Source organism: Myotis brandtii, unplaced genomic scaffold (genome assembly GCF_000412655.1).
Source record: "Myotis brandtii unplaced genomic scaffold, ASM41265v1 scaffold190, whole genome shotgun sequence".
NCBI classification, from domain to species: domain Eukaryota; kingdom Metazoa; phylum Chordata; class Mammalia; order Chiroptera; family Vespertilionidae; genus Myotis; species Myotis brandtii.
The window spans coordinates 5174590-5188846 of NW_005357076.1; the positions used below are offsets into that span (position 1 = coordinate 5174590).

Sequence of the window (14257 nt, forward strand, 5' to 3'; positions counted from 1 at the left end):
CCACTAAGATCACATGATTTTAATCTTTTATTTAATACGTGCTTTTTGATATGCTTTTGATGGACGAGGCAGCATGTGGCCCTTTCTTGTTTGGTGATCATTATAAATTTGACACAAACTCTTAAAATAATGAATATTTAATCTTGACTCATCCTTGAACAACTTCTGGAGTCTAGGAGACCACTGGGCAATCTAGTGGTCTGATATGATTTTCCTCTTAATCAGGAGATAGTGATAGTAGTCTCTGTGTTGCCACTGGCTTTATTATAGCTGGTCCGGTCACTTACCCTTGGGTGGCACTGGAAAATGAGGAAGCTACTGACCATCTTAGTTCAGGAAAAATCAATGAAATGTCTCTTTTAAGAATATAGGTTCTAGGAACAAATCTTTTCAAAATGGTATTTTTATAAAAATTATTTCAGAAGTAAAAAGCTTTCCACCTAGAATCACAGGAAAATAAAATAAGTTTTTTTGTTTTTCTTTTTTTGGTTTTGCTTTAAAGAATGAGATGCTACAGTTCAAAAATTGAATAAGTATTTATTGTTCCAGAAGTTACATTGATTTTATACATATTTCATAAATGATACAGGATTTTACACATGTTCAATATTTTACTATTTGTTTAAAGGACTTTTCTCCCCATCCATCCTCCCTCCCTTGCCTCCCACACATCCTGAAAGGATTTGCTCATTGCACTGTGCTGTTTCTTCGGGGCTGGGAAGTGGAGACATGCATCCTTTCATTCCATCATGCCAGTGGAAGGGGTGGTGGCAGGAGCAGCAGCAGCAATCCTGGCTGGCCTTCAACCTCTGCAAGGCACCTGGAGTCTGGGTTTGTCATTAAAAATTCTTCTTTTCATACACAATGATCCCAAAGGAGAAAGAAAAAGAGAAAGGAATCCCATGCCACAATGAGGAGGGATGAATCACGTGAAAGAAAAAAAGCCAATCAGCTGTGTGGCAAGCCCCATCTTCCTCTCCCTCCTGCCCCCACAGTAATTAAAAACAGAATATTGGACAGATGCCTTTGATTTTCAAGTGCACATGTCAACTGGAAATATGGTAGAAAATATTTGATAGAGTATAAGATTAATGCTTCTTTCTCTCAATTTAAGAAAAAATTGGGTGAAGAAGGTAGGCCGAAAGGAGCCATAGAAATGTATGCCTGTATAAAGATAAATTGCACCCTTTGTGATCCACACACTTGATTTACAACTCCTGAAGTGGTGGAGGTGGGAGGGCTCACAAACAGGGTTCAAGTGTGTGTGTCCTTCGAGACTGACAAAGCCTCCAGACGAGACAGTGGCATCTGGTGGCCTGGCCTTGAATGCTGTCACACAAGCAGATTAACAGCAATGAAATCATTCTGGTTCTGAAATGGCTACACAGACATGATTTTTAGCCACTTTGTAAACCTTTCATCTTTCTGATTTGGTAATACAGCTGAACACTCCCCCTCCAATTTGAGTTATGGAGGGAGAGTGGAATATCAATGGGGTAGTTAAAGGAGGGAAATTCTGCCTCCCCTCAAAAATTAATTAGTAAACAAAACAAAACAAAACAAAACAAAAAAACTTCATACAGTGTTGCCAATGATTCCTAGATACTGATCCAGAGCACTGGAATATAAAGACATGTAAGAAGGCTTAATCCAGAGTGTCAATCATCAAACAGTCATAAATTGGTTCCAATAATCATATGGATAAAATTAATGTAACCAACAGGGGTGGGTGGTCAGAAAAGGGGCACAAGTGGGGCGGATTCCTGTTTACTTGTAGAGGCTGGGTCCAATTTAAAGTAAATGCTAATGTCTGGCCTCAGACTCTGTTTGCCACCCACATATCTTGAGGATATGCTTTTCTGGTCTGTTTATTGACTCCTATGTCAAAAATAAGAAAAGTTAAATAAAAAAAAAATAGAGCTGAGTGGGGTGCTGGTGTGTTACTGTTTTGCTGACCTGCAAAGAAGATGCAAGAAACTAACACCCCAGCATCATTTACTCTTTCTGAATCTCTCAAATATATAACTTATTTCATCCAGGAACTGAGATGCTTGATTAAGACAATATTAACTAAGCCCTTTGAGCTTATATTTCACAAAGCTTGATCTTCAGATTTTAACATTCCTTTCTTCCCTAACTTCCTTGTTGTTTTGTTTTTAATTAAAGGTAAAAACCCTCCACCCCAACATGGCTCCCAGCTTCCACCTGTAATGTTTTAATTAAAAAGGCAATAGTTATAAACAAGTGTTCTTTCTGCTGGGATTCAGAGGCTCTTTGCAGATCAATCTTTTTCACCGATTTGTCGGAGGGGCAGATGTACTTGCAATGGGTCTCTCAGTCTCTTAAGGTCCATTTCTGCCTAAAATAGAAACAAAAGGTGAGAAAAACTTGCTAATGAAGCTTTCAATATTAGTGTCTCCCAAGAAAAGGAAACTGTCTTCCCTCCATCACTGTGTGTCAAAGAAATCATCTCAATTACTCTCAAAATAAGAGTGCCTCAGAGACCAAGGGCAACAAAGGGGGACCAGCGCCAAAGGCTGGCAGTTTCAGCTGTCAACAGAGCCTCCAGAGGGACCTGCTATCAATAGGGAGGACTCAGGCTCAAGAATATGGTGAGCACCTGATGCACCTTGCTGTTGTGCCCTTTCACGAACCTTTGCCTGGAGCCAGAAGTTTAATTTGGCTCCTCAAAGACTTTTGTTGTGTATCCAATAGTTGTTTAAGTTCTTCAATAGCTACAGACTTTTAAAACAAGGATTTGTAGTCAGTCAATGCAGCACTTTTAAAACTCACACAGGCTGGACCCTCACTCCTGAGGAGCTCAATAGGCTTAGGGTGGGGCTGCAGCATCTGCATGTTTAATAGCTCCAGGGAGGATTGTGGTGCAGTCCCTCCAGCTGAGAACCACCACCCAGAGCAACAGAAGACCTGAGTCTACTTAGGGTTAAGCTTATTCAAAGCACAACTCCATTACCAATAAGGGACAGAGAAGACAGAGAAGGCAGAGAAGGTCCAGAGAAGGGGATGGCAGAGCTTTTGGAGACTAAAAAAAACACACCACACCTCTAAAGTCATAAAAGACTATGGAAAATAAGATGAGGATTTATTCACCAAAATCTAATATCTCAGAGTGAGGAAGGCACACTCAGAAATCTGAAAGTGGTAAAGATTATGAAAAATAAAATGTATCAATCTTTTTTAAAAATATATTTTTATTGATTTCAGAGAGGAAGGGAGAGGGAGAGAGAGATAGAAACATCAATGATGAAAAGAATCATTGATTGGCTGACTCCTGCACGCCCTCCTCTTGGGGATCAAGCCCAAAACCCAGGTATGTGCCCTTGACCAGAATCGAACCTGGGACCCTTCAGTCTACAGGCCGATGCTCTATCCACTGAGCCAGATCAGCTAGGGCTGTATCAATCTTTTTTTTAAAAAAATATATTTTATTGATTTTTTTACAGAGAGGAAGGGAGAGGGATAGAGAGTTAGAAACATCGATGAGAGAGAAACATCGATCAGCTGCCTTCTGCCCACTCCCTACTGGGGATGTGCCTGCAACCAAGGTACATGCCCTTGGCCGGAATCGAACCTGGGACCCTTGAGTCTGCAGGCTGACACTCTATCCAAGACAACTCTAAAGAAAGGGCTGTATCAGTCTTTTTAAAAAGCATCTTCTAGTTCAATAATTTCTCACCTGCTCTGGGCAAAGATTCCTAGTAATCTCTCTCTCTTATCTGGATTTTATTTTTGCCCCATTGCTACCACACTCTTTAGGTGAGAAACTTCTGTGCCAATTATTGAAGAAAGATTTAAAAAGAGAGAAAAGTAAAAAAAAAAAAGACAACTCTAAAGAAACAAAATGAAAAAGTAAAAATAGGTCTAAGAAATTCAATATGCTAGTGTTAATAGGATAGCTAGGACTCACCATCTTTTCACCTGCTTGTATTATAAGACTTTTAGAGGTGTCTATGCTAAAATAGTGATTTATATCAAACTAGAGGCCCAATGCATGAAATTCGTGTAAGAGTAGGCCTTCCTTCCCCCGGCTGCCGGCACCGGCTTCCCTCTGGCACCCGGAACCCAGGCTTCCCTCCGGCCGCTGGCAGGCACCAGGAATCTGGGTTTCCCTCTCAGCCCTGGCTTCGTCCAGAAGGTCATCAGGTCTAATTAGCATATTACCCTTTTATTATTATAGCTGAGGAATAATTTATATAGGAAGAAGAGGGTTGGGTCATTCTTTCAGTTTACCCATTGAAGTACTGTGGTTATGGAGAATTATAATAATAATGCCAGCCCTGGCCAGTTGCTCAGTGGTTAGTGTCATCCGGCAGACGGATGGGTCACAGCTTTGATTCCTGGTCAAGGGCATGTACCTCGGTTGCAGTTCCCCAGCCCTGAGTAGGAGCAGTTGCGGGAGACAACCAATCGATGTCTCTCTCTCATGTTGATGTCTCTCTCTCTCTTTCTCTCCCCCACTTTTGCCTCCCTTCCACTCTCTCTAGAAATCAATGGAGAAAATATCCTCAGATGAGGATTTAAAATAATAATAATGATAATGCCATACAAAATGGGGCTGAAATTTATTAAATTTTATTTTTGAAAACTTACCTGAGCAATTGCATCCTTGAGTTGATTATATTTCTCTAGGTCAAAACGTGTCTTTTTGGCTCCTTTATGGAAAAATAATAAGTATTGTCTGTCTCTGGCTTCTGGATAAACATACTCCTGCAAAATAAAGGAGAAATTAAATTATTAGTCCTTAGCATACCATCTTCACAAAGTAATCATTTACATACTGTTGATAAGATTCAACACATATGCATACATATAAAGCAGGGGTGGGGGATGTCTGGCCAAAGCATTAGGGGTGAGTTAATTAAATATCTGGCCCTTGGCAGAAAAAAGTATATGCTGACATGTGTTGTATTCAATATTTAATTATTTCATAAACATTTCTATTGGGAAACACACACAGAAGAGCACACAAACTAAAAATGTGCATCACAACGAATCATCACATACTGAACATGCTAATCATTACCAGCTTTAAAAAAAAATAGAACACTGCCAACAACCCAGAAGCTCCCTTCCTGCCCCTTCCCAATTACTAACCCTCCTTCCTCCCAAAGTAATAAATATCTTGACTTTTATGATAATTACTTTCTGGTTTTCTTTATAGCTTCTCCATTTAAGCATCCCCCCCCACCCCAACTCTACAGCTTAGTTTTACCTGTTCTTTGAATTTTATAAAAATGAAGTTAGATAGTGTGTATATGACTACTTTCACTCAATGTTATGTTTATGAGATTCATCTTTTGTATGTAGTTGTAGTCTCTTCATTTCTCTTGCTATGTTATATACTATTGTATGTCTACATCAAAATTTAGTTATCCATTGGACTATTGATAGACTTTTGAGTTGTTTCTAGGTTTAGGCTATTATGAATAATGCTGCCAAGAACATTTCTGGACTTATCTCTTCTGTTGGGTATATACTTATGAGTAGAAATTCTAGATCATAGTTTATGCATATGTTCAAATTTAAGAAGTGATATCAAACAGATTTCTAAAATCATTGTATCAATTATACTCCCATCAGCAGAGTATGAGAGTTTCCATCACTCTACATCCTTGTCAATGCTGGTATTACCAGTTTTTTAAACAGGAATTCTACTGTGAGTGCTGAAGTACTACCTCATTTTTTAAAAACAGCTTTACAAAGATATAATTTACATACCATACAATTCACTCATTTAAAGTATAATATTCAATGGTTTTTAGTATATTCACAAAGTTACACCACCATTACTACAATCAATTTTAGAACATTTTCATCACCCCCCAAAGAAGCCCCATACTCTAATAGTTACTTCCTATCTTCCTCAACACCTCCAGTTCTAGGCAACTACTAATCTACTTTCTAACTCTATAGATTTGCATATTCTGGACATTTCATATAAATGGAATTATTCAATGTTTAGCCTTTTGTGTCTGGCTTTTTTCAAGGTTCATCCATTTGTGTCATGTATCAGTACTACTTTTTATTGCCAAATAATATTCCATTGACTGGATATACCACAATTCATCCATTCATCAATTAATAGACATACAGGTTGTTTCTACTTTTTGACTACTACGAATAAGGCTCCTATGAACATTCATGTACAAGTTTTTGTGTGCACATTATGTTTTTATTTCTCTTAGAGATATACTAGAGGCCTGATGCATGAAATTCGTGCAAGGGGCTTGGCCCTCACAGCCCCAGCTTCGTCCAGATGTACTGCAAAGATCTCCTCCCAGTCTGTTCACCCTCTTTATGGTGTGCTTTAATAACAGACGTTTTTAATTTTAACAGTCTAATTTATCATTCTTATCTTTATGGTTATCATTTTTCATTCTACTTAAGAAATAATTTCCTTTTCCACAGTAATTGAAATATTCTTCTATATTATCTTCCAGGAGCTTTATTTATTGTGTTACTTTTCATATTTAGATCTACAATCCATCTGGAACTAATTTTGTTTACAGTATAAGGATGGGGTCAGTTCATTTTTAATATGGATATTCAATTATCCTTGCACCATTTATCAAAAAAGACTTTCCTTTCTTTGCAGTGCCATCTTTTTAAAATCAAAAGTTCATTTATGCTGTTTTCTGCATTCTCTCTTCTATCCCTTTGTACTATTTGTCTATCATTGTTCCACTATCTTAATTACTATAGTGTTATAACTAAAGCTATATAGTCTTCCATATCTGATAAAACAAATTGATTTACCTAGTTTTGCTTCAAGAGTTTCCTGGCTTTTCTTAGTCTTTACATTACCATATATATATTTTAGAAGCAGCTTATTCAAATCTCTTCCCCCATCCGCAAATCTGTTGCGTTTGACTGGGATTGCACTGAATCAAATAGATCAGTTTGGATAGAACTGATTGACATTTCTGTAATACTTACTTTTCTAGTCTGTGAACATGCTATATTATTCCATTAAGTCTTCTTTAATTTTGTGTTTTTACTGCATAGAGGTCTTTGCATAATTTATTTCCTGGTATTTTTAAGATGCATCTTTTATAAAGTTTCATTTTCTAACTGTTGCTGGCATATAGTAAAGCAACTGATTTATGTATATTGACCTTGTATCCAGTAACCTTATGAAACTCACTTAGGGATTCTAACCAATTATCTTTACACTAGAGGCCCGGTGTACAAAAAATTTGTGCACTCGGGGGGGTCCCCTCAGCCCAGCCTATGCCCTCTTGCAGTCTGGGACCCCTCGGAGATTGTCCACCTGCTGGCTTAGGCCCGCTCCCTGGGGGATCGGGCAAAAGCTGGCAGTCAGACATACCTCTGGCAGCCCGGCAGCCCTCGGGGGATGTCCACTTACCAGCAGGGAGCAGACCTAAGCTGCAGTCGGACATCCTTAGTGCTGCTGAGGAGGCGGGAGAGGCTCCTGCCACCACCACTTACCAGCAGGGATGTCCACTTACCATCAGGGAGCAGACCTAAGCTGCAGTCGGACATCCTTAGTGCTGCTGAGGAGGCGGGAGAGGCTCCTGCCACCTCCTGCTGGCAGCCATCAGCCTGGCTTGTGGCTGAGCAGAGCTCCCCCCGTGGGAGCGCACTGACCACCAGGGGACAGCTCCTACATTGAGCATCTGCCCCCTGGTGGTCAGTGTGTGTCATAGTGACCAGTCATTCCCAGTCGTTCTGCTGTTAGGGTCAATTTGCATATTACCCTTTTATTATATAGGATAGAGGCCTGGGGCATGGGTGGGGGCCAGCTGGTTTGCCCTGAAGGGTGTCCCGGATCAGGGTGGGGGTCCCGCTGGGGTGCCTGGCCAGCCTGGGTGAGGGGCTGATGGCTGTTTGCAGGCTGATCAAGCCCCCCCCCCCCAGTGGGGACCCTCACCCCATGGAGGTTTGGCCAGCCTGGGTGAGGAGCTGAGGGCTGTTTTCAGGCTGGCCAAGCCCCCCGGCGATGGAAGCTCCCAGCCTCTCCTTTTTTTCTTTTTTTCTTTTTATTCTGGCATTTATTTACCTTCTATAATTTAAACTTTGTAGCCTTGAGTGGAGCTCAGAGCCAGCCACGGCAGACAGGAAGCTTGGCTTCCTCCATCACTGTGGTAACCAAGCCTCCTGCTTTCTCCAGCTCCGTGGCTGCTGGCCGCCATCTTGGTTGGGTTAATTTGCATATAGTTGCTCTGATTGGCTGGTGGGCGTGGCTTAAGGCATAGCGAAGGTATGGTCAATTTGCATGTTTGTCTTTTATTAGTGTAGATGTTTTTGTATTTTTTTAATGTATAAATCTATTAATCACATCAGTTTTCTTTCTTTCCTATCTTTACAGCTTTTCTTTTTCTTGACTTCTCTGCTCAGGGATGATTTGTTTGCTTCTGCCTAGGACTTGTGAGCATTAGCATTCTGGAGTGACCAGAATTCTAGGACTACTTCAATCTAATTTTGGGATTGAAATGACTGAAGATGAGCTACAGTCTCTGAGAGAACCTACTTTAGTGATCCCTGGACACCAATTTCTATGGCTTTGATCCTTTAGATCAGGGGTGGGGAACCTTTATTCTGCCAAGGGCCATTTGGATATTTATAACATCATTTGCAGGCCATACAAAATAATCAACTTAAAAATTAGCCTGCTATATTTGGTCAAACATTTAATTAACTCACCCCCAATGCCTTGGAGGACCAGACCAAATGATTTCTTGGGCCTTATATGGCCCGTGGGCCAGATGTTCCCCACCCCTGTTTTAAATTATCAAAGATGGCTCAGTTTCTTGGCCTCTCAGCTTTACCATCCTTAATTAATGTAAATCTCCAGAGGAATAAGCAAACCTAGTATCAGGTTCACTTTCCCAGCACTCTACTTCTTCAGGTCCTTGCCTGGTAATTGTTTCTATCTTGTTGGCTCTCCCATGTCCACAGTCAGATGCATTTTACATTTTGCCTGCTTATTTTAATTTTTCCTAATGGGAGTCTGATTACCTAGTATGCCATACTAGAAGTAGAAGTAAATATTCAATTATTGATGATGACAGATAATGGATAAATACTAACTGAAGGGATAACTGTTGGATTAAAAACTTGAGGGAAAGCCCTTTACTTTCATCTAAATTGCAGTTACTAGGTTACTTACCTATCTTTGCTTAGAATGTAACTATATACACAAACTTAAATTTATTCAATTTTATTCTATGCTCCCTCTTTTGGGCAACAAGCATTTACTAAGCAACTATGTTCTAGACCAGGGGTGGGCAAACTTTTTGACTCGAGGGCCACAATGGGTTCTTAAACTGGACCGGAGGGCTGGAACAAAAGCATGGATGGAGTGTTGGTGTGAACTAATATAAATTCAAAGTAAACATCATTACATAAAAGGGTACGGTCTTTTTTTTTTTTTTAGTTTTATTCATTTCAAACGGGCCGGATCCGGCCCGCGGGCCGTAGTTTGCCCACGGCTGTTCTAGACTCTATTTTAGAAATTTGATGATTTGATAATTAGTGAGAAGAGATGCAGACAGCTTGGGAAGAAATTCAGAGAGGAAGATGGTTGATAACACAGGGAACAGAAACAATAAACCAGAGTAAGATACTAGAAGTAGGGGTGGAGAGTGGGGCTAAAAACAGGTGGAGGAGCTAGCCCTGAACAGGGAAATGATACCTCTTATTTGAGCGTGAAGGAAATAGGATGACAGTAAGTACAAATATTGTTAAACATACAAATTTAGGAATTAGAAAGCTTATATTTGTTATCTGAATTTCCTATAAGTAGGAGGCAAGGTTAAGGGTGAAATGGGGAGTTTAATGTAAAGTCTTAGAATAAATAGTGTGGGAGTATCGGGGAAGGAAATCTAAGCAGTGGCCTATTGCACACTATTTATGATTTTTCTCTAGCCATGTGCAGTAGTCTGGATATAGGATAAATGGCTAAGATTAGGAATTTATAGAGTACCTATGGTGGAAAGACAATGGGGTAAGGATTGTAAAATACTAAGAAGAGAAGGGCAATATGATCTAAGTTTGATAGAAAAGAAAGCAACACATGAGGAAGGTGATAGTAAAAAATTAAGAGAGAGAGCTATCAGTAGCCTAAAGATCTGGATGAAGTCAAAGGAGAAAGTGAGTGAACTAAAGGGCTAGAAAGAAAATAAATTGTGGTCAGAAGTTGGTATATAAGTAGGGCAGTTCAAGGAAAGAAGGTCCTGAACAATCACTGAAGTGGTTTGCTGGAGTAGAATATAAATGACAGTTGTTGAAATAGAGATGACAAGGGTATTAAAAGCTACTTTTCTTTTTTCATTATTGTCCCCCTAAGTAGCCTTTTTAGGTATTTTTTTTCCTGATTACCCTCATTCCCAAAAAGGTTTAATACCACAAATACACTGTATATTTATTGATATATTATAAACATCTAAGATGTTTTACTCTTCAAGAACCAATTTTCTTCCCCTTGGAGTCAATATCCCCTTTGATGAAAATGCATGGGCACCCTGGCTGGGTAGTTCAGTTGGTTAGAGTGTTGTCCTGACAAGCTAAGATTGTGGGTTCAATTCCCAGTTAGGGCATATACAAGAATCAACCAATGACTGCATAAATAAGTGGAACAACAAATTGATGTTTCTCTCTCTTTCCCCTCTCCCTCTCCCTCTCGCTTCAAAATAAAGAAAGAAAATGCAGGGTGTTAGATGGGCAGTCCACATGCATGCTGAAGTAGCTCAGAATGGCAATTCTTATGGTCAGGCTTCTTTTTTCCATAACAGAAATGGAGACTCAGGTTTCACTGAAATATTAGTCAGTAAAATTCAATATTCCACTTGATCTTATGAATTAAAGGAGCTTGTCATTTTATAAAGATTCTTGGGAACTTAATATACTATTGGAATACATTTAGGTTGCTAACAAATGCAGCATCTCATTGTAACAAGAGTTAAGAAGAATTTAAATGATGTTGAACAAACATTTTGCTTCATGGATGTTAACTGTGAATATGGATATTTAACTTGAGAATCTATATTTTATTTGGTCAAGTTTTCTTAGTCACAAATGACAATATTATTTACTACTGCTATTTTGCAATTTGTCACTTGGGGGCAGCAAAAATGCTTTGGAATCACAGAAGTACTAGTATAGCATTTAACTAGTATGGCAGATAGGCTATTAAAGATATAAGCACAGTGTTAGGCAATAAAAATTGAAGAAACTAAATGCCAAGCCTCAAAAGATATCATAGTCTAGTAGGAGGGAAAAAACACTGTACATGAACAATTATAATACAAGATAGCACAGGATGAGTGAAATGAGAGGCACAATGTGCTTATAGGAATTCTGAAGAATTTGAAGTTGGCTGTAGGTCAAAGGTTCATGAAAGATAGGCAGTTAAGTAGATCTTGAAATATGACAGGTAGAGATCAACAGAGAGAACTTTTTCAGTTGATAGAATGTGTGAAGTAAGGAATGAGGGTTTAAACAACTCAGGGTATTTGTGGGAAATAAAGAATATAATTTGATTTTTTTAGAACACAGTACATACACAGTGGGGTTGATAGACATTTGGAAAAGACAGAAAGCAACAGCAAAGGCAATAGCAGGCTAAGGGGTCTGGACTTCAATCAATAAACACATAAAAAGAACCCATTAAAGGGGTATGTATCTAAGGGGGAGAGAGAGAGGAGGGATAAGGGAAGATGAGTGAGGGGAGAGGGAAAGACCCACACATAGACAGACAGACATATGCAAGCCCTGTCCAGAGCTGTGATTAGATACATTTTTCTGGCTGTTAAGTTCTGTTCAAGAGTGAGTAGTATGAGCCAGACATGGAACTAGGTGCTGGAGACTCTGAGCGAACAATGGCAGACATGAACGGTTTACCATCTCTCTTCTCTACACAGACAAGTTTAGGAGGACAAAAAGGCTAAATAATACTCTTGGGCTTTCATTTTTCTACACATAAACTGGCCCATGACCACTGGTTTAACAACAACAGAAGAAAAATGCCAATAGTTTATAGCAGCCATTAAAAATATAAGATAAACAATTCTTAGCTTTCTTCTGTTTCCTAAGGAAATAGAAACATGTCTCAGCTATTTCAAATGTTTCTTTTTTATTAAGGGAGGTTGGATCTGTGGTGGTATCACATATATAATAAGTGATAATAAATCCCTTATACTTCCTAAAGTGACACTATAAATTTCCAAGTTCCAAAAAAAAAAAAAAATCACTGGCAACAAAAATTAGTTCTATCTACTGATATTTACTTAAGGAGTGACAATTAGCTATTTATTAAGGAGACAGTGTTATTAATAATTAATGACTATTTCATTGGCTTCATAAGAAAATAAAGTATTGCAGGTTGAATTTGAAGTAAGTACAGTTATTTAATGAGAGAAAATATGAAATGAGCTTCTGTTATTTCAAAGAAAAAAATTCCACCAATTCAAACAGTGTCTTTAATAGCTACTGATAAGTAATAAATGAGCCTTGGTTGATAAAGAATAGACCAAGAGTATAAAATGATTAGATATCTAATTTTTGCCTCTCTTCCATGAAGTAAAAACAGTAACAAAAACCCCCACGTATTCGCTTAACATACTGAAAAGTAGCCCAGAGTTTAGTTTAACTATTTGAAAATATTTTTTTTGTATTGATTTCAGAGAGGGAAAAAGAGATAGAAACATCAATAATGAGAATCATTGATCAACTGCCTCCTGCACGCCCCACACTGGGGATCGAACCCAAAACCTGGGCATGTGCCCTGATTGGGAATCGAACCAAGAATTGAACCGTCATAGGTCGACATTCAACCACTGAGCCACGCTGGCTGGGCTAGTTTAACTATTTGTTTAGGTATCACCAATTCTCCATTCCAAGAATTTAACAAAAACCAAAAGCTTGGGACTACTCCATCTGACCGTTAAATTAATTACACAGTACATAAAAAGCCAACCAACTTAGCTGAACAAGTTATCCTACCACTGGCCACTCTTCTCACTTGTCCTCTTATTCTATAACTTACTGTAATATATTTTTCCGAATTTAATGGTTTATATGGCTCTTTTTATAGTCTGTGAGCTTCATGATGGCAGAAGCCATATCTTATATCTGTCTCTTTAGCATCTAAAATAGTGCCTGATGCCCAGCTGATGTGGCTCAGTGGTTGAGCATCAACTCATGAACCAAGAGGTCGCTGGTTCAATTCCTGTCAGGGCACATGCCCGGGTTATGGGCTCGATCCCCAGTAGGGGTATGTAGGAGGCAGCCAATCGATGATGTTTCTATCTCTCTATCCTTCTCCCTCTCTCTCAAAATATATATATACTAGAGGCCCGTTGCACGAAGATTCGTGCAATAGGCCTTCTTTCCCCTGGCTGCCAGCACCAGTTTTCCTCTGGCACCTGGGACCCAGACCTTCACTCTGGCCACCGCCTTCCGTCTTCGCTCTGGACACAATCTTCGCTGAGGCTGGAGCCTTCAGTCTTTGCTCCTCGCTCCAGCCGGAGTCTTCAGTCTTCGGCCAGAGCTGCTCCTATAGCTCCTTCCGCCCCCCACCCTCTCCCCTCATAGCTTGATCGCTGCTTCACCTGCAGACCTTGCCGATGGGCTCCTGGGTCCCAGGGGGCTGCCTTGCCTGCGGCCTGGCTTTCCGATCACGATCATGATCACAGGCCGCAGGCAAGGCGGCTCCTGGGTCCCAGGGGGCCGCCTTCCCTTCGGCCCGTCCGGCGGCTTGGGTTGCACACAGGGGCCTGGATGGCGGTTCCCGGTGTCCCGCCCTGCCTGCAGTATGCAAATTAGCCGCCATCTTTGTTGGCGGTTAATATGCATATCGCGCTGATCAGCCAATGGCGATGGTAGTGAAGGTATGATTAATTACCATGTTTGTTTATTATTAGACAGGACCAGAGGCCCAGTGCACGAATTCGTGCACAGGTGGGGTCCAGCCGGCCCACCCTGATTGGGGCCAATCGGAGCCAGCTGGCTGGGGGGAGGGGACACAGGAGGTTAGCTAGCCGGCCCTGCCCCCGATTGGGCCAATGGAGGGCTACAGTGCATGTCACAGTGACCAGTTGTTCCTGTCATTCTAGTTGTTCCGGTTGCTTGGCTTTTATATATATACAGTAGAGGCCCGGTGCATAAAAATTTGTGCACTCGGGGGGGAGAGGGGGTCCCTCAGCCTGGCCTGTGCCCTCTCGCAGTCTGGGACTCCTCGGGAGATAATGACCTGCTGGCTTAGGCCTGCTCCCAG

At 40.4% G+C, this 14257-nt stretch overlaps 1 protein-coding gene across 1 annotated transcript in view; it reads right to left on the bottom strand.

Moving 5' to 3' along the window:
* Nucleotides 1-999: 999 nt before the first annotated feature.
* Nucleotides 1000-14257, bottom strand: part of MCU (mitochondrial calcium uniporter) — a 44070-nt gene continuing 30812 nt past the window's right edge. The window contains exons 7-8 of the mRNA XM_005864703.2: nt 4612-4728; nt 1000-2359 (exon numbers count right to left, since the gene is read on the bottom strand). Coding sequence (XP_005864765.1) covers nt 2282-2359; nt 4612-4728 — 195 coding nt within the window. The 3' untranslated portion in view covers nt 1000-2281. The remainder of the gene's footprint in view (nt 2360-4611; nt 4729-14257) is intronic.